At 46.7% G+C, this 22,561-nt stretch overlaps 1 protein-coding gene across 1 annotated transcript in view; it reads right to left on the bottom strand.

Moving 5' to 3' along the window:
• Positions 1–22,561, bottom strand: part of ILDR1 (immunoglobulin like domain containing receptor 1) — a 232,494-nt gene that overhangs the window by 121,226 nt on the left and 88,707 nt on the right. Inside the window, exon 2 of the mRNA XM_086935537.1 lies at positions 10,645–10,815. Coding sequence (XP_086791663.1) covers positions 10,645–10,815 — 171 coding nt within the window. The remainder of the gene's footprint in view (positions 1–10,644; positions 10,816–22,561) is intronic.

Below are 22,561 nucleotides of genomic sequence, written 5' to 3' on the forward strand. Positions count from 1 at the left end.
ATTATACAGTGTAACCCCTCGCCCCCTTATCCACAGTGCAACCCCTCGCCTCATTATCCACAGTGTAACCCCTCGCCCCATTATCCACAGTGTAAACCCTCGCCTCATTATCCGCAGTGTAAACCCTCGCCCCATTATCCACAGTGTAAACCCTCGCCCCATTATCCACAGTGTAAACCCTCGCCCCATTATCCACAGTGTAAACCTTCGCCTCATTATCCACAGTTTAACCCCTCGCGCCATTACCCACAGTGTAACCCCTCGCCCCATTATCCACAGTGTAAACCCTTGCCTCATTATCCACAGTTTAACCCCTCGCGCTATTATCCACAGTTTAACCCCTCGCGCCATTATCCACAGTTTAACCCCTCGCGCCATTATCCACAGTGTAACCCCTCGCCCCATTATCCACAGTTTAACCCCTCGCACCATTATCCACAGTGTAACCCCTTGCCTCATTATCCACAGTGTAAACCCTCGCCCCATTATCCACAGTGTAAACCCTCGCCCCATTATCCACAGTGTAAACCCTCGCCTCATTATCCACAGTGTAAACCCTCGCCCCTTTATCCACAGTGTAACCGATAGCCTCATTATCCACAGTTTAACCCCTCACCCCATTATCCACAGTGTAAACCCTCACCTCATTATCCACAGTTTAACCCCTCCCGCCATTAGCCACAGTTTAACCCCTCGCCCCATTATCCACAGTGTAACCCCTTGCCCCATATTCCACAGTTTAACCCCTCGCCCCATTATCCACAGTGTAACCCCCTCACCTTATTATCCACAGTTTAACCCCTCGCGCCATTACCCACAGTGTAACCCCTTGCCCCATTATCCACAGTGTAAACCTTCGCCTCATTATGTACAGTTTAACCCCTCGCGCCATTACCCACAGTGTAACCCCTCGCCCCATTATCCACAGTGTAAACCCTTGCCTCATTATCCACAGTTTAACCCCTCGCGCTATTATCTACAGTTTAACCCCTCACCCCATTATCCACAGTGTAACCCATTGCCCCATTATCCACAGTTTAACCCCTCTCCCCATTATCCACAGTGTAACCCCCCTCACCCTATTATCCACAGTGTAAACCCTTGCCTCATTATCCACAGTTTAACCCCTCGCGCCATTATCCACAGTGTAACCCCTTGCCTCATTATCCACAGTGTAACCCCTCGCCCCATTATCCACAGTGTAACCCCTCGCCTCATTATCCACAGTGTAACCCCTCGCCCCATTATCCACAGTTTAACCCCTCGCCCCATTATCCACAGTGTAACCCCTCTCCCCATTATCCACAGTGTAACCCCTTCACCCTATTATCCACAGTGTAACCCCTCGCCCCATTATCCACAGTGTAAACCCTCGCCCCATTATCCACAGTGTAACCCCTCGCCCCATTATCCACAGTGTAACCCCTTCACCCTATTATTCACAGTGTAACCCCTCGCCCCATTATCCACAGTTTAACCCCTCGCCTCATTATCCAGTGTAACCCCTCTCCCCATTATCCACAGTTTAACCCCTCGCCTCATTATCCAGTGTAACCCCTCTCCCCATTATCCACAGTGTAACCCCCTCACCCTATTATCCACAGTGTAACCCCTCACCCTATTATCCACAGTGTAACCCCTCGCCCCATTATCCAGTGTAAACCCTCGCCCTATTATCCACAGTGTAACCACTCGCCTCATTATCCACAGTGTGACCCCTCGTCCCATTATACACAGTGTAACCCTTCACATCATTATCCACAGTGTAACCCCTCGCCCCATTATCCACAGTGCAACCCCTCGCCCCATTATCCACAGTGCAACCGCTCGCCCCATTATCCACAGTGCAACCCCTCGCCCCATTATACACAGTGTAACCCTTCACCTCATTATCCACAGTGTAACCCCTTGCCTCATTATCCACTGTGTAACCCCTCACCCCAATATCCAGTGTAACCCCTCGCCCCATTATCCACAGTGCAACCCCTCGCCCCATTATCCACAGTTTAACCCCTCGCCCCATTATCCACAGTGTAACCCCCTCACCCTATTATCCACAGTGTAACCCCTCGCCCCATTATCTACAGTGTAAACCCTCGCCCCATTATCCACAGTGTAACCCCTCGCCCCATTATCCACAGTTTAACCCCTCGCCCCATTATCCACAGTGTAACCCCTCTCCCCATTATCCACAGTGTAACCCTCTCACCCTATTATCCACAGTGTAACCCCTCACCCTATTATCCACAGTGTAACCCCTCGCCCCATTATCCACAGTGTAAACCCTCGCCCTATTATCCACAGTGTAACCGCTAGCCTCATTATCCACAGTGTGACCCCTCGTCCCATTATACACAGTGTAACCCTTCACATCATTATCCACAGTGTAACCCCTCGCCTCATTATCCACTGTGTAACCCCTCACCCCATTATACAGTGTAACCCTTCGCCCCCTTATCCACAGTGCAACCCCTCGCCTCATTATCCACAGTTTAACCCCTCGCCCCATTATCCACAGTGTAACCCCTCGCCCCATTATCCACAGTGTAACCCCTCGCCCCATTATCCACAGTGTAAACCCTTGCCTCATTATCCACAGTTTAACCCCTTGGGCCATTATCCACAGTTTAACCCCTCACCCCATTATCCACAGTGTAATCCCTTGCCCCATTATCCACAGATTAACCCCTCTCCCCATTATCCACAGTGTAACCCCCTCACCCTATTATCCACAGTGTAAACCCTCGCCTCATTATCCACAGTTTAACCCCTCGCGCCATTATCCACAGTGTAACCCCTTGCCTCATTATCCACAGTGTAACCCCTTGCCTCATTATCCACAGTGTAACCCCTCGCCCCATTATCCACAGTGTAACCCCTCGCCCCATTATCCACAGTGTAACCCCTTGCCCCATTATCCACAGTTTAACCCCTCGCCCCATTATCAACAGTGTAACCCCTCACCCCATTATCCACAGTTTAACCCCTCGCGCCATTATCCACAGTTTAACCCCTCGCGCCATTATCCACAGTGTAACCCCTCGCCCCATTATCCACAGTGTAACCCCTCGCCCCATTATCCACAGTGTAACCTCTCACCCCATTATCCACAGTGTAAACCCTCGCCTCATTATCCACAGTGTAAACCCTCGCCTCATTATCCACAGTTTAACCCCTCGCACCATTATCCACAGTGTAACCCCTTGCCTCATTATCCACAGTGTAAACCCTCGCCCCATTATCCACAGTGTAAACCCTCGCCCCATTATCCACAGTGTAAACCCTCGCCTCATTATCCACAGTGTAAACCCTCGCCCCTTTATCCACAGTGTAACCGATAGCCTCATTATCCACAGTTTAACCCCTCACCCCATTATCCACAGTGTAAACCCTCACCTCATTATCCACAGTTTAACCCCTCCCGCCATTAGCCACAGTTTAACCCCTCGCCCCATTATCCACAGTGTAACCCCTTGCCCCATATTCCACAGTTTAACCCCTCGCCCCATTATCCACAGTGTAACCCCCTCACCTTATTATCCACAGTTTAACCCCTCGCGCCATTACCCACAGTGTAACCCCTTGCCCCATTATCCACAGTGTAAACCCTTGCCTCATTATCCACAGTTTAACCTCTCGCCCCATTATCCACAGTGTTACCCCCTCACCCTATTATCCAGTTTAAACCCTCGCCTTGATTATCCACAGTTTAACCCCTTGCGCCATTATCCATAGTGTAACCCCTTGCCCCATTATCCACAGCTTAACCCCTTGCCCCATTATCCACAGTGTAAACCCTCGCCCCATTATCCACAGTGTAACCCCTTGCCTCATTATCCACAGTGTAACCCCCTCACCCTATTATCCACAGTGTAACCCCTCGCCCCATTATCTACAGTGTAAACCCTCGCCCCATTATCCACAGTGTAACCCCTCGCCCCATTATCCACAGTTTAACCCCTCGCCCCATTATCCACAGTGTAACCCCTCTCCCCATTATCCACAGTGTAACCCTCTCACCCTATTATCCACAGTGTAACCCCTCACCCTATTATCCACAGTGTAACCCCTCGCCCCATTATCCACAGTGTAAACCCTCGCCCTATTATCCACAGTGTAACCGCTAGCCTCATTATCCACAGTGTGACCCCTCGTCCCATTATACACAGTGTAACCCTTCACATCATTATCCACAGTGTAACCCCTCGCCTCATTATCCACTGTGTAACCCCTCACCCCATTATACAGTGTAACCCTTCGCCCCCTTATCCACAGTGCAACCCCTCGCCTCATTATCCACAGTTTAACCCCTCGCCCCATTATCCACAGTGTAACCCCTCGCCCCATTATCCACAGTGTAAACCCTTGCCTCATTATCCACAGTTTAACCCCTTGGGCCATTATCCACAGTTTAACCCCTCACCCCATTATCCACAGTGTAACCCCTTGCCCCATTATCCACAGTTTAACCCCTCTCCCCATTATCCACAGTGTAACCCCCTCACCCTATTATCCACAGTGTAAACCCTCGCCTCATTATCCACAGTTTAACCCCTCGCGCCATTATCCACAGTGTAACCCCTTGCCTCATTATCCACAGTGTAACCCCTTGCCTCATTATCCACAGTGTAACCCCTTGCCTCATTATCCACAGTGTAACCCCTCGCCCCATTATCCACAGTGTAACCCCTTGCCCCATTATCCACAGTTTAACCCCTCGCCCCATTATCAACAGTGTAACCCCTCACCCCATTATCCACAGTTTAACCCCTCGCGCCATTATCCACAGTTTAACCCCTCGCGCCATTATCCACAGTGTAACCCCTCGCCCCATTATCCACAGTGTAACCCCTCGCCCCATTATCCACAGTGTAACCTCTCACCCCATTATCCAGTGTAAACCCTCGCCTCATTATCCACAGTGTAAACCCTCGCCTCATTATCCACAGTTTAACCCCTCGCACCATTATCCACAGTGTAACCCCTTGCCTCATTATCCACAGTGTAAACCCTCGCCCCATTATCCACAGTGTAAACCCTCGCCCCATTATCCACAGTGTAAACCCTCGCCTCATTATCCACAGTGTAAACCCTCGCCCCTTTATCCACAGTGTAACCGATAGCCTCATTATCCACAGTTTAACCCCTCACCCCATTATCCACAGTGTAAACCCTCACCTCATTATCCACAGTTTAACCCCTCCCGCCATTAGCCACAGTTTAACCCCTCGCCCCATTATCCACAGTGTAACCCCTTGCCCCATATTCCACAGTTTAACCCCTCGCCCCATTATCCACAGTGTAACCCCCTCACCTTATTATCCACAGTTTAACCCCTCGCGCCATTACCCACAGTGTAACCCCTTGCCCCATTATCCACAGTGTAAACCCTTGCCTCATTATCCACAGTTTAACCTCTCGCCCCATTATCCACAGTGTTACCCCCTCACCCTATTATCCAGTTTAAACCCTCGCCTTGATTATCCACAGTTTAACCCCTTGCGCCATTATCCATAGTGTAACCCCTTGCCCCATTATCCACAGCTTAACCCCTTGCCCCATTATCCACAGTGTAAACCCTCGCCCCATTATCCACAGTGTAACCCCTTGCCTCATTATCCACAGTGTAACCCCTCACCCCATTATCCACAGTGTAACCCCTTGCCCCATTATCCACAGTGTAACCCCTTGCCCCATTATCCACAGTGTAACCCCTTGCCTCATTATCCACAGTGTAAACCCTCGCCCCATTATCCACAGTGTAACCCCCTCACCCTATTATCCACAGTGTAACCCCTCGCACCATTATCCACAGTGTAACCCCTCGCCCCATTATCCACAGTGTAACCCCTCACCCCATATCCACAGTGTAAACTCTCGCCTCATTATCCACAGTTTAACCCCTCGCGCCATTATCCACAGTGTAACCCCTTGCCCCATTATCCACAGTTTAACCCCTCGGCCCATTACCCACAGTGTAACCCCTCACCCCATTATCCACAGTGTAACCCCTTGCCCCATTATTTACAGTGTAACCCCTCGCCCCATTATCCACAGTGTAACCCCTCGCGCCATTATCCACAGAGTAACCCCTCGCCTCATTATCCACAGTGTAACCCCCTCACCCTATTATCCACAGTGTAACGCTTTGCCTCATTGTCCACAGTGTAACGCCTCGCCCCATTATCCACAGTTTAACCCCTCGCCCCATTATCCACAGTGTAACCCCTTGCCCCATTATTTACAGTGTAACCCCTCGCCCCATTATCCACAGTGTAACCCCTCGCGCCATTATCCACAGAGTAACCCCTCGCCTCATTATCCACAGTGTAACCCCCTCACCCTATTATCCACAGTGTAACGCCTCGCCTCATTGTCCACAGTGTAACGCCTCGCCCCATTATCCACAGTTTAACCCCTCGCCCCATTATCCACAGTGTAACCCCTCACCCCATTATCCACAGTGTAACCCCTTGCCCCATTATTCACAGTGTAACCCCTCGCCCCATTATCCACAGTGTAACCCCTCGCGCCATTATCCACAGTGTAACCCCTCGCGCCATTATCCACAGTGTAACCCCTCGCCTCATTATCCACAGTGTAAACCCTCGCCCCATTATCCACAGTGTAACCCCCTCACCCTATTATCCACAGTGTAATCCCTCGCACCATTATCCACAGTGTAACCCCTCGCCCCATTATCCACAGTGTAACCCCTCACCCCATTATCCACAGTGTAACCCCTCACCCTATTATCCACAGTGTAACCCCTCGCACCATTATCCACAGTGTAACCCCTCGCCCCATTATCCACAGTGTAACCCCCTCACCCTATTATCCACAGTGTAACCATTCGCACCATTATCCACAGTGTAACCCCTCGCCCCATTATCCACAGTGTAACCCCTCACCCCATATCCACAGTGTAAACTCTTGCCTCATTATCCACAGTTTAACCCCTCGCGCCATTATCCACAGTGTAACCCCTTGCCCCATTATCCACAGTTTAACCCCTCGCCCCATTATCCACAGTGTAACCCCTCACCCCATTATCCACAGTGTAACCCCTTGCCCCATTATTCACAGTGTAACCCCTTGCCCCATTATCCACAGTGTAACCCCTTGCCTCATTATCCAGTGTAACCCCCTCACCCTATTATCCACAGTGTAAAGCCTCGCCTCATTGTCCACAGTGTAACGCCTCGCCCCATTATCCACAGTGTAACCCCTCACCCCATTATCCACAGTGTAACCCCTTGCCCCATTATCCACAGTGTAACCCCTCGCCTCATTATCCACAGTGTAACCCCTCGCCTCATTATCCACAGTGTAACCCCTCACCCTATTATCCACAGTGTAACCCCTCACCCCATTATCCACAGTGTAACCCCTTGCCCCATTATTCACAGTGTAACCCCTCACCCCATTATTCACAGTGTAACCCCTCACCCCATTATCCACAGTGTAACCCCTTGCCTCATTATCCACAGTGTAACCCCTCGCCTCATTATCCACAGTGTAACCCCTTGCCCCATTATCCACAGTGTAACCCCTCGCCTCATTATCCACAGTGTAACCCCTCGCACCATTATCCACAGTGTAACCCCTCACCCTATTATCCACAGTGTAACGCCTCGCCTCATTGTCCACAGTGAAACCCCTCACCTTGGGCCCCCCCTTGAGCCTGGCACCCCCATGTCCAGTGCATGGACCCGGCTGCAGGGTCCACACTGGAAGGACTGGCTTTAGAACAATAAACGAGCACAGTCCAAGAAGCAGAGGCTCTGCCAATGCCCACTGTCCATGTAATGGTCCTATGGAAGCAGTGGTCAGTCTCTTCTTTGGGGCAGAGCTGGACACCTACATCTGTTTGAGGCCGGTGTTAAATATTCTATTACTGCAAACCTTCACGCTGAGCACAATTCACGTCTTAGCCTACATGATGGCAGCGTGCTCAAACCTGCCTTAAACGTGCCTTAAACCACAGGGTTTCAACATTTTTGATACTGCACTGTCTCTTATTTAAACAAGCATTTGCAATGCAATAGGTCTCGCAATAGGAAAGTTTAAGCTATTGGTATTTGAATTGACAATTTTTTTATTTATGGGTTGGTTTTGAAAATCGCGAAATTAATAGCTTTGTCATTTACAATGCCAATAGTTTTAACTTTCGCAAATGTGACACCTATAGCATTTCTAATGCAATATGTGTAGTATTTACGTGACTTAGATGTATTGATATTACAAATAACAATATTTTTTTAATAATTAATACTTAAATAAAAGTTATTGTAATTTATTATGGCACTAGCTTAACCTTGGTAAATACCTTTTGTGAAAATTATGTTCAGTGTATTTTATTGTGACGAAAACCCAGGAACAGAAGTGAAATATTAACATCTTTTTGTGACATTTGTAATAAAGCTTGAAACATTGAGAGAACATATTTGAACCAGTTGTTGTTGAATGGTTGCACAGATTGATGCTGTGGTGGTGCTGAGTGATGTTGTGGTGGCGACGAGTGATGCTGTGGTGTTCAGTGATGCTGTGGTATTTTAATTTTGAATTTGAATTTAAAAACATTTATTCAGCGCACTTTTACCCAGCGGTTTCATGGTGCTATGTGTAATGCAGTGGACAGCAGCAGTTGAAAGAGGTTAGGCAGTGTAAGCTTGCGCAAATAGGAAGGTTTTGAGATCCTTCCGAAGCTGTAGGTAGGAAGGTGATGTGCGGAGGGCAGCAGGAAGGGAGTTCCAGAAAGCTGGAGCAAGAACAGCGAACCTCGCTCCACCAGCCTTCTGTTTTTTAAAACGGGGGGTAGCTAGAAGGGCCAGATGAGTGGAGCGAAGTTCTCTGTCTGGAAGGTAGGGCTTGATGGCAGAGCATATGAACTCGGGGGCAGTGCCCGACCTAGCCTGGAAAGTGAGGCAGCCAAGTTTGAAAAGGGTGCGCTCTCTCACCGGAAGCCAATGTAGTGCTTTGAGTAGTGGAGTGGCCCGATGGTATGTAGGAAGGCCGTGAATCAGGCGGGCAGCCTGGTTTTGTACCAACTGCAAGCGGTGGATCGCATAGGCAGGAGCCCCATTATAGATTATGTTGCCATAATCAATGCGAGATAGTACCATGGCCAGCACGATGATTTTTAAAGCAGAGGGGGAAAAGAAACGGGAGACTTTCCTTATTATTCTGAGGGAAAAGAAACAAGAAGAGACCACTGAACCGACTTGTGAATGAACAGAGAGTTGTGAGTTTAAGAGGATCCCAAGAGTTTTAACTTTAGGTACAGGGAGTGGAGGGACACCAAGTGACGGGGGCCAAAAGGAGGGGGACCACAGACTGCAACCACCTCCGGTCAAGACCAGCTCGGTCTTGTCCGGATTGAGTTTGAGGTGGTTGCAGTTCATCCAGTCCTGAATGAACGTCATAACTGTCTGGACATTCTGGGCGGATGAAGATGAGTGGGAAAGGTTGAAGATTACCTGGAGGTCATCGGCGTAATTGAACACCGTGACCTCCAGCTGCTGTAACATAAAAATAAGGGGGTAGATGTATAAATGAAACAAAAGAGGGGAAAGTTATGAGCCCTGGGGGACCCCGCACTCTACCTTGCTGGAGGCCGCGGCGAAGCCAGCCAGATGGACCGCTTGTGCTCTCCTGGCTAAGAAGGACTCGAGCCACGAGAAGGCCAAGCCCTCTATGCCCGCCGCCCTGACACGGTTGAGGAGGATGGAGTGGTCCACCGTGTCAAAAGCGGCGGACAGGTCCAGGAGGATCAGGGCTTGCGGAAGGTTGATGTCAATACCTTCACGCAGTTTGTCCTTTACCGAAATCACCACCTTCTCCGTAGAGTGCAGGGGACGGAAACCGGCTTGACAGGGGGAGAGGCAGTGATTTGCCTCTACATAGGTGCTCAGAGTGGTCGTGACATGAGTTTCGAGAACTTTTGCTAAGTAGGGCAGGAGGGAGATAGGGCGGTAGTTGGAGGGAGAAGATGAGTCGGCGTCAGGTTTTTTTATGATTGGAATGACAACCGCCGATTTATGTGGGCTGGGGACAGTGCCGTGTGTGAGCTAGTCATTAAGAAGGGTCAGGGGTGGGGTGGGGCAGGCTGAATAGATTTCCCTAAGGATGTGAGCTGGGGCAAAATCCAGGGGGGAACCTGATTTAACCCGATGAAGCAGCGGGAGAAGTGTGTCATTGGTTAACAGCGGAATAGTGGTCAATTTAAGGACAGTGGGGGGTGGGGAGGGATTGGTAGCGCATAGTGATGTTGTGGTGCCCCTCAGTGATGTTGTGGGGCCCCTCGGTGATGCTGTGGTGCCCCTCAGTGATGCTGTGGTGATGGGATAGATAGATAGAGTGAGGGCGATAGATAGATAAATAGAGTGAGGACGATATATAGATGGATAGAGTGAGGGCGATAGATAGATAGAGTAAGTGCGATAGATAGATAGAGTAAGGGCGATAGATAGATAGATAGATAGATAGATAGATAGATAGATAGATGAAGTAATTATGCAGTAAGATGACGAACTGTGTGAAATAAGTCAAATCCATAATTATTTCGGAAAACGTAGCAGACGTAGAATCAAATGATTCCAGTGGCCTGGCTCCTGCAAGGTGCAGAGGGAAAGAGATACTCACAGGCAGAGAACACATCAAAGATGGGGTCCTTGCAGAAGGACTTGAAGCGCCAAGTGACAGACACATCTTTTATCTCGACAGAGGTGCTGAAATCACACTTGAGGACGACGGATGAGAAGAGTAGGGTGTAGCGCTCTTTATCCTGTACCGATACCTGTATCGAGAGGCAACCTGTAACAAGAGGAGAGAAGAGGGGGTAAGAACACGGTCAAAACCTATGGTGAGACAACAGGACAGAGCATTCTGGAGTCAACCTGAATACGGGAGTTAATCACCAATGGGGACAGGCCTCCTATGACGCAGTATGTCATAGGAACAGCCACAAAGAGATACATGGAACAGGACCGCTTTTCATCAGGAATAAAATCACCAAATACATTCAACAAAGGGACCTCGCCTCTAGATTGGAACCTCGCCTCAAAATCCCACCATACAAGAAAAAAATCATAGGTGGCACATCCTTCTCAGTTCAAGCTGCCAAACCATGGAAATCTTAAACCCCAAACATAAGATCCACGGACAACCACCTTATCTTCAGAAGACAACTCAAGAGATGGCTCTTCCCCACATAACCACCATACTCAAAAATAAAAATACAGCATATCCCTGTGTATATAAACATTTATTTGGACTATATGTGTGTACCTAGATATGTGTATTCCTTTGTACAAACATGTACAATAATTATGAATATATAGATATTCGTTAGTTCTGCTTCACAAATGTTCATATTACTTTTGGTTCTATTATGTTTAACATGTACAGGCCTCGAAAAATCATTAAAATGTTACTAGATCTGCAGGTCTAGTGACTTAAATAATCTACTCGACCCAATTGTAGTGCTCTTGACCCATAAACTGGTTGCAAATGATGTGATCGGGGGCAAATATTTTAATCCATTGAGCCGCCACTTTCCTCATTATCACATATGAGAGCACCCCCAAACATGTAAGTGAGCACATCTGCTGTACAAATAATCTCTTTTGTTTCATTTAATAGACCAAACTTTTTTTCATATAGAATACAAATCTAGCCACATATAGTATACACATGACCCTCGACTTGCCTCCCAGCTCACCAACAGCACTTTCATCAGAGCAGGGGCAGGAATGTTTCTCAAATCATGTTTAAAAACTAACACTTTCAATAAATACATAACTAAAGCATGAAGTTGTGGTACACAGTTACTTGTCATCAGCAACTTTTACATTGAAATGACCACAAACTTTCCAAATGACATGCAGCTTTACTGATAAAACTATACAGTGTACAAACAACGTTTGGAAATGGAGTTTCTGCAAATATGTGTCATTTGCACATCACCAAGTAAAGTGTTAGGGTTTGTTTTGCTCCCATTTAATAATTTGTTTGCATCACACTTTTTAATTATTAAAAACGTGGTTTTGTAATTCCTGATAGATTTTGAAATATTTGTAATAATAAATTCCAATGTATTTATTTAAATGTTATGTGCTAGAGAAAAATATTTTCAACATTTCCCTCCATTTCAAATCCTTTCAATGTATAACAAGTCTTATGCTGCAGGTATGGCCATCCAGGCCTTTTCCGACAGCAGGACTAATACATGTTGCATCCTCAGTAGTATAATTAATTCCCAATGCATTTCGAGCGTCACTCACTTGACAAAAACCTTTAACTCCAGTAAGAGAGAGAAAAATAAACCTAATTTTCCCAGCAGCAATTAGTTAACAGACAAACTGACACTTGACCTCCTTCCTTAAACAGACAGAAAGTGTGTCAAGATAAAAATAAGGTTTAATGGCACCTTCATTGCTCATTCACTTTCTGAATGAACAAGAATACCTGTTCCTTTCCAGCCTAAGGCAATTGGGAGTGGTTGAATAGATTTTTCAAGGCCTAATGTATATAGGTCACTGCATAAATACATACATTTGTATCATAACTATTTATCTAAAATTGCTTCGCTATTGAATAACAAAAACATATATTATAAAAACAAACAAACACATTAGCTTGAAGTACAGCAACACTTGAGTCTGAGTTTATTAACTACAGCTTAAAATTACATAGATCACCTTCATTATACATATATGCCTTCAATGTACTTCGGTATCTTTATGTTTATTACTTTACTTCTAATTCAGCATCTCCAATGCCCTACCCTATTTCTCCCTCTATACCTCTCTCAATATATCCTCTACTGCCACTCTGACTCCTCACAAACTCCATTCTACTACTATGATTTCCAAAATAACTCTTTCTAGAGTCTTCTCTCCTGTACACCTCCTTGCATCATCTCAAAACTTTTACTATTCAGATCTTCCAAGCAAGTCTTTCTAAACCCTTCCCTCAGGCTCTTTCCCCCTCTACCTCCCCTTTACTCATCCCAAACCTCCTCCTACTGCTATGAGCGCCAAAGAACACCACTTTCTAGACCCTTACGCCTCTATCCCTCCATTATCCATAATAATTGCTATATAAATACAAACCATTCCCTCTTCTATCCCTCCACTATCCTATTTTAATCCAAATAAACTCATGTGTCCACCGCTCAAACTAATTTCATATTTCCCTATCCTAATTCCCCACTAATTCTTTTGGGGTTCTAGAGTAGCGTGCTACTCGCAGAATACAGCTTCAACACCTCGTCAGGGGTAGTAAGCGCTATATAAATGCAATTACAATAAAACAGCAAGCGCTGAGCATGCTGTCTGAGCCACTCTCCCTTTAAAGTAGCAGCATTCTATCATTTAAACATTTACCCAAAACTCTCTCCCTGCCAATCCAGCAGCCAGACGCCTTGCAGTGTTCATCTGTCCCTTGCCATGGGGCTTCAGGGTGACCTGGTGGTACCAACTGTGAGAAGTTGGCCTGATATGTGATGTCCACTATTCTAGTGGGCACCCTGTATCAGTCCAAACAACCCTTATGGTGATGGTTGTAAAGTCAACCTTATAGACCAGCTATCCTAGAGGTAGCATGGACAAAGCAGTCTTAGGCTAAAACCAGCTGTTTTACCATATGTAACCCCTTGAATACCAAATGAAAGGACACCACACAGGTTATATATAACATATATGTGTATTTATTACTAAAACAACCCCTCTGGGCTCTTTATGAGATCAGAGGCACAAGCACATAACAAGATACTTAGTTATCATACAATAAGTTGCACAAAATACAGTAGGGCCCTAGGGCCGCGCTAAACCATATACTAAAATAGTGTCACGGACAATGGATAGGCCTAGGGCCTAGGGAATCGCTGGGGCTACGCTGTACTACCAAAGGTTAGGAAGCAGGAGGCCCACGGGAGGCGTGTGCAGTGTCTTTACACACAAGCGAGTTACCAAAGAGTTATAATAGGAACAAAAGAAATGGAAACTAGTTCTTTTAGGACACTTCCGGATGGACTAGGAGAAAGCTACTGAAAACTGGGACACTAGGATAGTCAATACCCACAGGAGCACCAGAGTACTCGTGTTACCTCACCCACAGAAAGCGGGTGCATAGGTGTCAAAGTGTGTCGGGTTTCGTCGCTGAATCCTATGGAGCCTTGGAGAAAGATGCTGCAGGCGACCAGGAGAGAAGTGTTCGGTTGGATCCAAGGGCGGATCGGGGATGAAGAGTACCTGAAAGCAGAGGGGACAGAGTCTGGGTCACTAGCCACTGACCAGGAAGGAACCAGGCGATGTCGTGAAGCAATCAGGTGATGTTGTGAAGCTGGTCTCTGCAGCCACGTGGACCAGGAGGTGTCGACGACGACAAGGAGCTGGGCACGGACTGTCCCACGAAGGATCTCGCGGTCGGCGGTGTCTGCTTCCGGATTGGAGTCAACAAACCTTGGCAAAGGCAACCCACGCGGGAATCGAAGATGGCTTCTGCAGTAAGGTCTGATGGGCTTCTTCTTTTCAGGGAAGCAAGGGCCAGCCTGGAGCAACCAGGCCAGCGGTGGAAATTTGTAGGTTCGTCGTCACAGAGGCCACTAGCCAACGGGCAAGTGACCGGACAGACGCATCGAGCAGGAAAATGCAGAAGAGCCCCAGGCGGCACTCGTGGAGTGTGGAGGGCTGATCTTCGGTGCAGATGATGCTCGGGGCTGGGTCTTCTCAATCCCCAATGCACAATTTCGAGGGTGCCTCTGAAGTTGCACAGGAAGTAATTTGCAGGCTTTCCAAGATGGCCGGTCCCACGTCTCTCGTCGCCTCCACGGATCTCAGCTTTGCTGTGGCTGTGGATCGGGCTGAAGGAAGTCTGGAAGTCCGGGTCTGGTCAGGCTCTGTGCTCGGGCTCCGGCGGGAGCGTCGACAAAGCAAACCGTTGCTCGCTTGATGGTGCCTGCTTGCACAGGGTGGTCACTCCTTGACCACAAGGGAGATTCTTCAGTCTATGTCGAGTAGAATGTCGAAGGTTCAGAGTTCTGTTTCAAGTTTCAGTTGAGGATAAATCTAAAGTCTCTTGACTCAGCTCCTACCTAGATACTAATCTGAGGGACTGGATTACCTGCTAGGTCCCTCCTATGGGTGGGACCAGGGAAGGGGGTGGTTACACTCCTTTCCCTTTGTCCAGTTTCGTGCCAGAGCTGGGACTGGAGTGCCCCAGCAACTGGTTTGAACCGGGCTATGCATGGGACACCTTGTGTGCCCCAGGCAGTGTCTCATTTCATTCAGCCCTCCCTACCCCAATACACTATGGCCTGTCTGGGGTGGTGCTTGCACCCCGCAAGACAGGAAACTTACTGTCCAAGCCTCCCTTGCTGGAAGGACTCCCAGCAGCAGAAGGTCAGACTGGTGTCTGTGGCAGCAGCATCCATTTTGTGATGCTGAGGCTCTGGTTAACTTTAACCAGGTTTAGTGGGAACAACATGTCTTCTCCCTCTAGAAGGGTGGAATGCTACCCCCGTCGCCAGAACTGGCGAAGGGGTTGTATTCCAAAGTGTATGACACCTTACACAACATGTTTTGATAAAGCCAAACCAAAGTTAGCATTCAACCGCAAGGATGATAATGCACTTAAGAATATATGGTATGGCTATATCATAGAACAGCTATAAGGACATGGTTCCGAAAGCTGTAGATAGGCTCAGCTCATGTTAGAGCCTCATCTCACATAAAACCAAGCACTCTGCCTCCAGGATTGTTAAGGCCTGCCATAGGAGTGATCTATAGGTGTATATGTGTCTATATATAAGGTTAGATATAGGTATCCTATATCTAAAGCAAAGGGTGATTACACCACCTTGCCCCAGCTGAGTGATCAGCCAGTTGTGTCAATTTGGATGGCCAGCCAGGGGTGGCATGATACATGCTGCAGCCCCTGGTAGGCCTTGGATGCACCTATGCCCAGGGTACCTAAGGTACACTATACAGGGGCTCATAAGGTGACCCAATATTCAATTGGAGATGTACCTAAAGTACATGGGGTCAATTTTACAGAGAGAGCAGATAGTTGGCCTGGGATCCTGCTAATCAGGGCCCCAGGCTAAGTCGAAAACCAGCTAAACACTAGGCAAAAAATCTGGGGTAACCATAGTCAGGTATCCCACCAACCACAGGAGCGTCTAATTGCGCTAAAAAAATGCTTAGCTACAATTAGAAAACAATACTAACAATGCGATCATTCAAAAGTCCACTTCACAGTTCAGACTGATGACATGTATTGCCGGTTTTAATTGGAAATAACTTTTTGTTTTGTCGCAGAAAATTATCTTCTGAAGCAATTTGTTTTTGCAGAAATGAGTGACTGGAGACAAACTGTTCACCACTGAGAAAACCAGCAGCAGCCTACTCCTCTGCATGGGCAATCTGAGCAAAAGGGGACATGAGTTGGACCTTCCAGGAGTAACTGGTACTTTAGCTGAGACACTGCAATCAACTCTTGGCACAGACAAACACTACATCATCCTTTTTACTGCTGTACATGACTCTTGTACGTTCCGTTGTATGTAATGATCTACCATGTTGTATTCTCCACCTTTGAAATTATTCATAGTCGTGTTTGTTCATCTGAAACACTGTAACTTCCTTGTATTTAAATATTCCTCCTGTAAAGCCATTTAGCAACTTTGGGTAATGTCTGCGCTATATAAATGTGCATAAATAAATAAGTCAGTTTTCTTGGGACTTCATTATATACCCCGCTACCGAGTGCTATACCGATTGTTAAAGGCCCTCTCTCTCTTGATGGTCCCTCCCCTGCAGCTCAAGCCCGTAACTCTGGTTCAGGGCCTTCAATAACAGTGTAGCCCTCTGCAGAAGGGCTACAAGACTGTTAGTGCATTTCATCCATTGACAGTAGAATGTTTATATTCAAAAATTGAGGAATAGACAAATATACATTGGGATATTGGAGCAGAAGGCTTTATCGGCCATTATATCCCAGCAGCCACTCCACTGTCTTCAATGGTGCGCTCAGCATTCAATGTTTTAATATGATCTATCCCACCCTCAATGTCCATGCCTCTTGAAGCCGCTTTTCCAATCCATGTTTTTGGAATGGACTCTGTAGTAGTTATTCAGCCCGGCATGTTTGCCCACAAAACCTTAGGACTCCATTTTGCCCTAACAGTCCTGGGACTCAATAAGCAAACACAGGAAAGTGGTAAGGGTCTCAAGATTCCTCATTGTGCGTGTAGCCAAGCATGGTCGTTATGTTATGTTAATTTGTAGAGCATGTTTAACCACACGTGATGGGTATCCAGGTGCCGTGTAGGGCAGGTGTGAGAGTGGGGAGGAGAGCATGCCTGTTTCGTCCGAAAGTCCATGAGGAAGGGGGAGGTTCTGAGGAGTTTCGGGAGGCCATTCCAGGTCTTGGCTGCCAGGTATGAGAAAGAGCGTCCTCTGCATCTGGTCTTCTTGATGCGAGGGAGATGTGCTCTTGTCCCCCGTAGCCTTGTTTTTATACCCAGATATCGGTGTTTGAGCAGATCTACCGGAACACTTCTGTCAGACATCAGGAGGCTGACCCAACCACTCAGCCCAAGGGATTGTATGGTTTACTTATTGATAATCCAGCACATTACCTACCCATGAAAATGTGGATCTACACCAATATCCTGATATAGATGGCAAGAGAAAATCTGGTCATTGGTATAAGAAGCGATAAATTCTCCTCCATTGGACGATTCCCCTCCAGTAGTGGATTACTTGGTGGCCCCTCTGCTGCCGGGATAGCATGTGCAGGTAATTCTGGCGGCACCTCTTCGACTAAGGTTAACCTAGCATCTCCTGATCAATAAGAAGGCACTTACATCCCACCCCACTCTCAATCAGGCCCTTGGTACCTTTGGAACACTTTACATTTATAGTGCAGTTAATTATATTTAATATAACTAAAATGTACAATGATCTCTTATGAAAACTTGAAAATAAATGAGTAAATCCACGCAACTCCATGCAACAAACACACAGCAACACTTTTTACAAGGAACAAAAGCCTTAATCCATAAATTGTAATACATAAAATACACACAGCTCCTCTTGCAGAAGTGACACCCTGATCACGCTTCTAATCCGAGTAAGCATAGACTAGTGGTCAATGCATCCTACCAGCCACCCTGATTGATAGCTGCGAATTCAATAATGTCTTCATCATCACAGATTTAAAAAGGTTGGTGGACGCGCTCCAGAATTTTGCACATACAAGGTTACCAACACCAAGAAAACAGATTTCATTGGTCAGTGCAACAGCACATATTTTACACTGAATACCCAATGGACAAAGATTCACTGAAACGCAGAGCGTGACAAAAAAACGGTCTTACAATTCCAGGGCAAAACCAGCATAATCTACAGCTATGGTACCAATCTTTGTAAGTACTCCGGAAGCATGCCTGCCGACGCACAATACCTGAAGCGATTTGCACATTAAAAGTGTCTTTGTGAGCGGTTTGATCCTCTCTTCTTTCTTCCCTTTTAAGCTTTCCTATTGTTTAGGGTGAGCTACGCGCCCCTGGTATCGCTCAATTTGGAACATTAGTTTGTCTAGTGTATGAGCGAGGTGAGCCGACTATCCTACAGGTTGCTGATGTTGGTTGGGAAAGCACTCCTAAGATCTCAGTGATGCCTCATGCCTTCCCTGTGTCTTTCCCGAACTGTGAAAGAAGCCTTTTAACCGTAACAGGGTCAGTAGCACATTGGATTGCTTTCTGCTTTATTTTTTCTCCCTTCCTTTTCAGTGCAGGCTAGGGTGAAAATGTACTGACTCCTTTATTTCCGTTTTATTCGAAATGCTCTGACACCCAAATTGAGTTATGATATTCCTCTTTATGCCTTTTTGGTGGGCTGCATGGGCTTCACTTGTGTGTTACGTTTTTAATAAACAGATTTGAAACAAAAGCAGAAGAACTAGCTAGGAAACTACTTGTTCTTTTATTAACTAGATCTCACAAAAGATTTGCAGAGTACACTTGCAGCCCATTGTGGCCTCTTAACACCGATTAATAAATGTGTGTTGCGACCCAAAAAAAGTCTATGCAGCCCCTACATGAGGATGACAATGGTGACCAACAGCCAAGGACTACTTATTTGGTGGTACTTTAAAAACCTCATCAGAAATCGCTGGGAACTCCTCTGCAACAAGGCTGTGCGACGCCGGAGCAGGAAGCTCAACGCTGAGACGACAGAGTTCCTCTCCACCAGCACCCTCTGTGGAAGCAAAGAAGCAGCGATGCTCCCTGATGAAGGGCTACATGCCCGAAAGGCATAGGAAATGAAGCAATGATACCATATACTGATAATGAAATGGAAATAATTTCAAGAATATTCAATGATGAAAAGAGGAATCAAATAAAGAATGAAAATTTAAATTAAAAAAACACACTAAAGAGTGATTTACTTTTTCAAGAGGAATCCCTGGGACCGTACCAAGGAGACACAGGTGTGCATAAGGGGATGCAACTAATGTTCCATTAGAAGCACATATACATATGTTTAACTGACGTCCAAGGCAAGAGGCGTTACTCTTATAGCACCCAGAATTCGCAAGACGAACAGTACAATTTTGTTTAAATGATATCCAGGCTGTGCACCAGCCTTCAAATTTTTCGTGGAGCAAGATTCATGCCAGCGCTTTGTGTAATCCAGACCTCATTTAATACCGAGATTGTGATTTCCTCATCCTGTGTCAACATATTCTGATGGTCACTTTATGGCACTGTAGTCCCATGTTAAATACATTTTGTGGTAATATACTGGAATAGTCAAATATGCATTAAGTGGTTCTATATCAAGATGGGTATTTATACAGAAGTCTGTAAGAGAGCACAGTGAATTAAACACTCGCTGCTAGGATGTGTGTTCACAGGTTTTCAATTCTGTAAAGGTTGTCCGAGATATTTACAGATCCATCCTTTACATAACTTTAAAATGAACAACAAATACAATATGGTACTAACTGATAATGCAAATCTTTGCAACATATAGCGCTTCAACGTAGGTGCTATATGAATAGCAGGTGATAATTACTTTAAGATGGCATGTAAAGTCATGCCGGTGAATAGACCGGTCCCCGGCATTAATTCAGGAGCCATAGTCTGCGTAACAAAATTCTAAAGGACGAATTTTAAGTGAACAATAATTCTTTTTGCACATTATGGTGGCATTTAACTACTGCCACAATGGTTCTCTTGTCATATTGTATGCCCACTGTATTCTAATTAAATTTTTTCTCCCGACACAGTTTTCTCTGCTTAGAGGCATTTGTTATGCCACAATATTTCTGATGGCCATTACCCTTCACTACATAGTTATTTAGAGGAATACTTTTACTACTGGCCCGGTAATGTGTTCATTTTATATACTTGGTTAGCTCGAATAATTCAAATGATATATATATATATGCACATACAAACACATAATGAAATACCCACTTGCCAACACTGTCATATTTTTTAAACAGTACATACCAAATCGTGTTCAAATACTATTTCATCGCTCTATGCTGGAGGATCTCATAAATAAGTTTGTACAAATATTTCAGTGCGAATTAACATATGAACTGTCTTTCTACACAATTCATGGGCAGAGCCTGTCACATGTACCCCTTGCATAGTCAATGTAATGTTGCTGGACAACATGTAGATGCCAGATTGTGCTTAGAAGGATTTAAGTATAAAAGTTGCTGTACATTTGATAAGCGCACCTTTCATTCTGGCAAAGTGTTTTCAATGGACATTATTTCTTTCAGGCACTATAACATTTAAGAGGAATACAATTTTTAATGTGCAACATTTTTAATGCAAAGTTCGCTGCTGCAGAACGATTGCATAACCGACAAAACATATCTAAACATCATATCAACGTCTTCAGGGCAGGAAAACGTTGGGAGTTATGTCTGTACTGTATTCTAGACACCACACCAACTTGGAAATCCCTTGCACAACGCAATTAAATATTTAACAAAATATATAAACCCACTTTGAGAAAAAGGGCGAAGATTACAGATCTGCATGAACCTGTAAACACCAGGCATGATTTTAGATATAATAAGTGTGCAGTGACCGCATCCAAGGGCTGGCACTTAGCGTAGTTTAGTTCGTAATCTAGGTTAATTTGCATCTGTTCCTGATTTTCCACCGATATCGCTTCCACCAGGGCTCGCACAAGAGATTCCATCGCCTTTCTCTACTTCCAGACTGTCCCTATGTCAGGTCACACTTCATAATATGGATCAGCCCTTCTCTGGAGGTGGACTAACTGCTTCCTCTTGACTTTTGGCCTCTCTGGGAACGCACGTGCTCCTGGTTGAATGTACGCACACTGCCTGCCCAGCCACCCGGATGAAACACTTGATTCCATTGTCTCGACCGAAGAGACTGCTGTGTTCACTGGCAGAGTGAAGCTTGCAGTGAAAGGAAGGGTGGAGGCAGAGTGAAGCTTGTAGTGAGCGGAAGGGTGGAGGAAGAGTGAAGCTTGCAGTGAGCAGTAGAGTGGAGGCAGAGTGAAGCTTGCAGTGAAAGGAAGGGTGGAGGCAGAGTGAAGCTTGCAGTGAGCAGTAGAGTGGAGGCAGAGTGAAGCTTGCAGTGAAAGGAAGGGTGGAGGCAGAGTGAAGCTTGTAGTGAGCGGAAGGGTGGAGGCAGAGTGAAGATTGCAGTGAGCGGAAGAGTGGAAGCGTAGTCGAGCTTGTACAGAGGGGAAGGGTGGAAGCAGAGTGAAGCTTGCAGTGAGTGCAAGGGTGGAGGGAGAGTGAAGCTTGTAGGAGCAGATGGGTGCACGGAGATTGAAGCTTGCAGTGAGCGGAAGGGTGGAGGCAGAGTGTGAAGCTTGCAGTGAGCGGAAGGGTGGTGGCAGAGTGAAGTTTGCAGTGAGCTAAAGGGTGGAGACAGAGTGAAGCTTGTAGTGAGCGGAAGGGTGGAGGGAGAGTGAAGCTTGCAGTAAGAAGCAGAGTGGAGGCAGAGTGAAGCTTGCAGTGAAAGGAAGGGTGGAGGCAGAGTGAAGCTTGTAGTGAGCGGAAGGGTGGAGGCAGAGTGAAGCTTGCAGTGAGCAGTAGAGTGGAGGCAGAGTGAAGCTTGCAGTGAAAGGAAGGGTGGAGGCAGAGAAGCTTGCAGCGAGCAGTAGTGTGGCGGCAGAGTGAAGATTGCAGTGAGCGGAAGAGTGGAAGCGGAGTCGAGCTTGTACAGAGGGGAAGGATGGAAGCAGAGTGAAGCTTGCAGTGAGTGCAAGGGTGGAGGGAGAGTGAAGCTTGTAGGAGCAGAAGGGTGCACGGAGATTGAAGCTTGCAGTGAGCGGAAAGGTGGAGGCAGAGTGAAGCTTGCAGGGAGCGGTAGAGTGGCGGCAGAGTGAAGATTGCAGTAAGAGGAAGAGAGGAAGCGGAGTCAAACTTGTACATAGGGGAAGGGTGGAAGCAGAGTGGAGCTTGCAGTGAGTGCAAGGGTGGAGGGAGAGTGAAGCTTGCAGAAGGGTGCACGGAGATTGAAGCTTGCAGTGAGCGGAAGGGTGGA

Source organism: Lissotriton vulgaris, chromosome 8, assembly GCF_964263255.1.
Source record: "Lissotriton vulgaris chromosome 8, aLisVul1.2, whole genome shotgun sequence".
NCBI lineage: Eukaryota > Metazoa > Chordata > Amphibia > Caudata > Salamandridae > Lissotriton > Lissotriton vulgaris.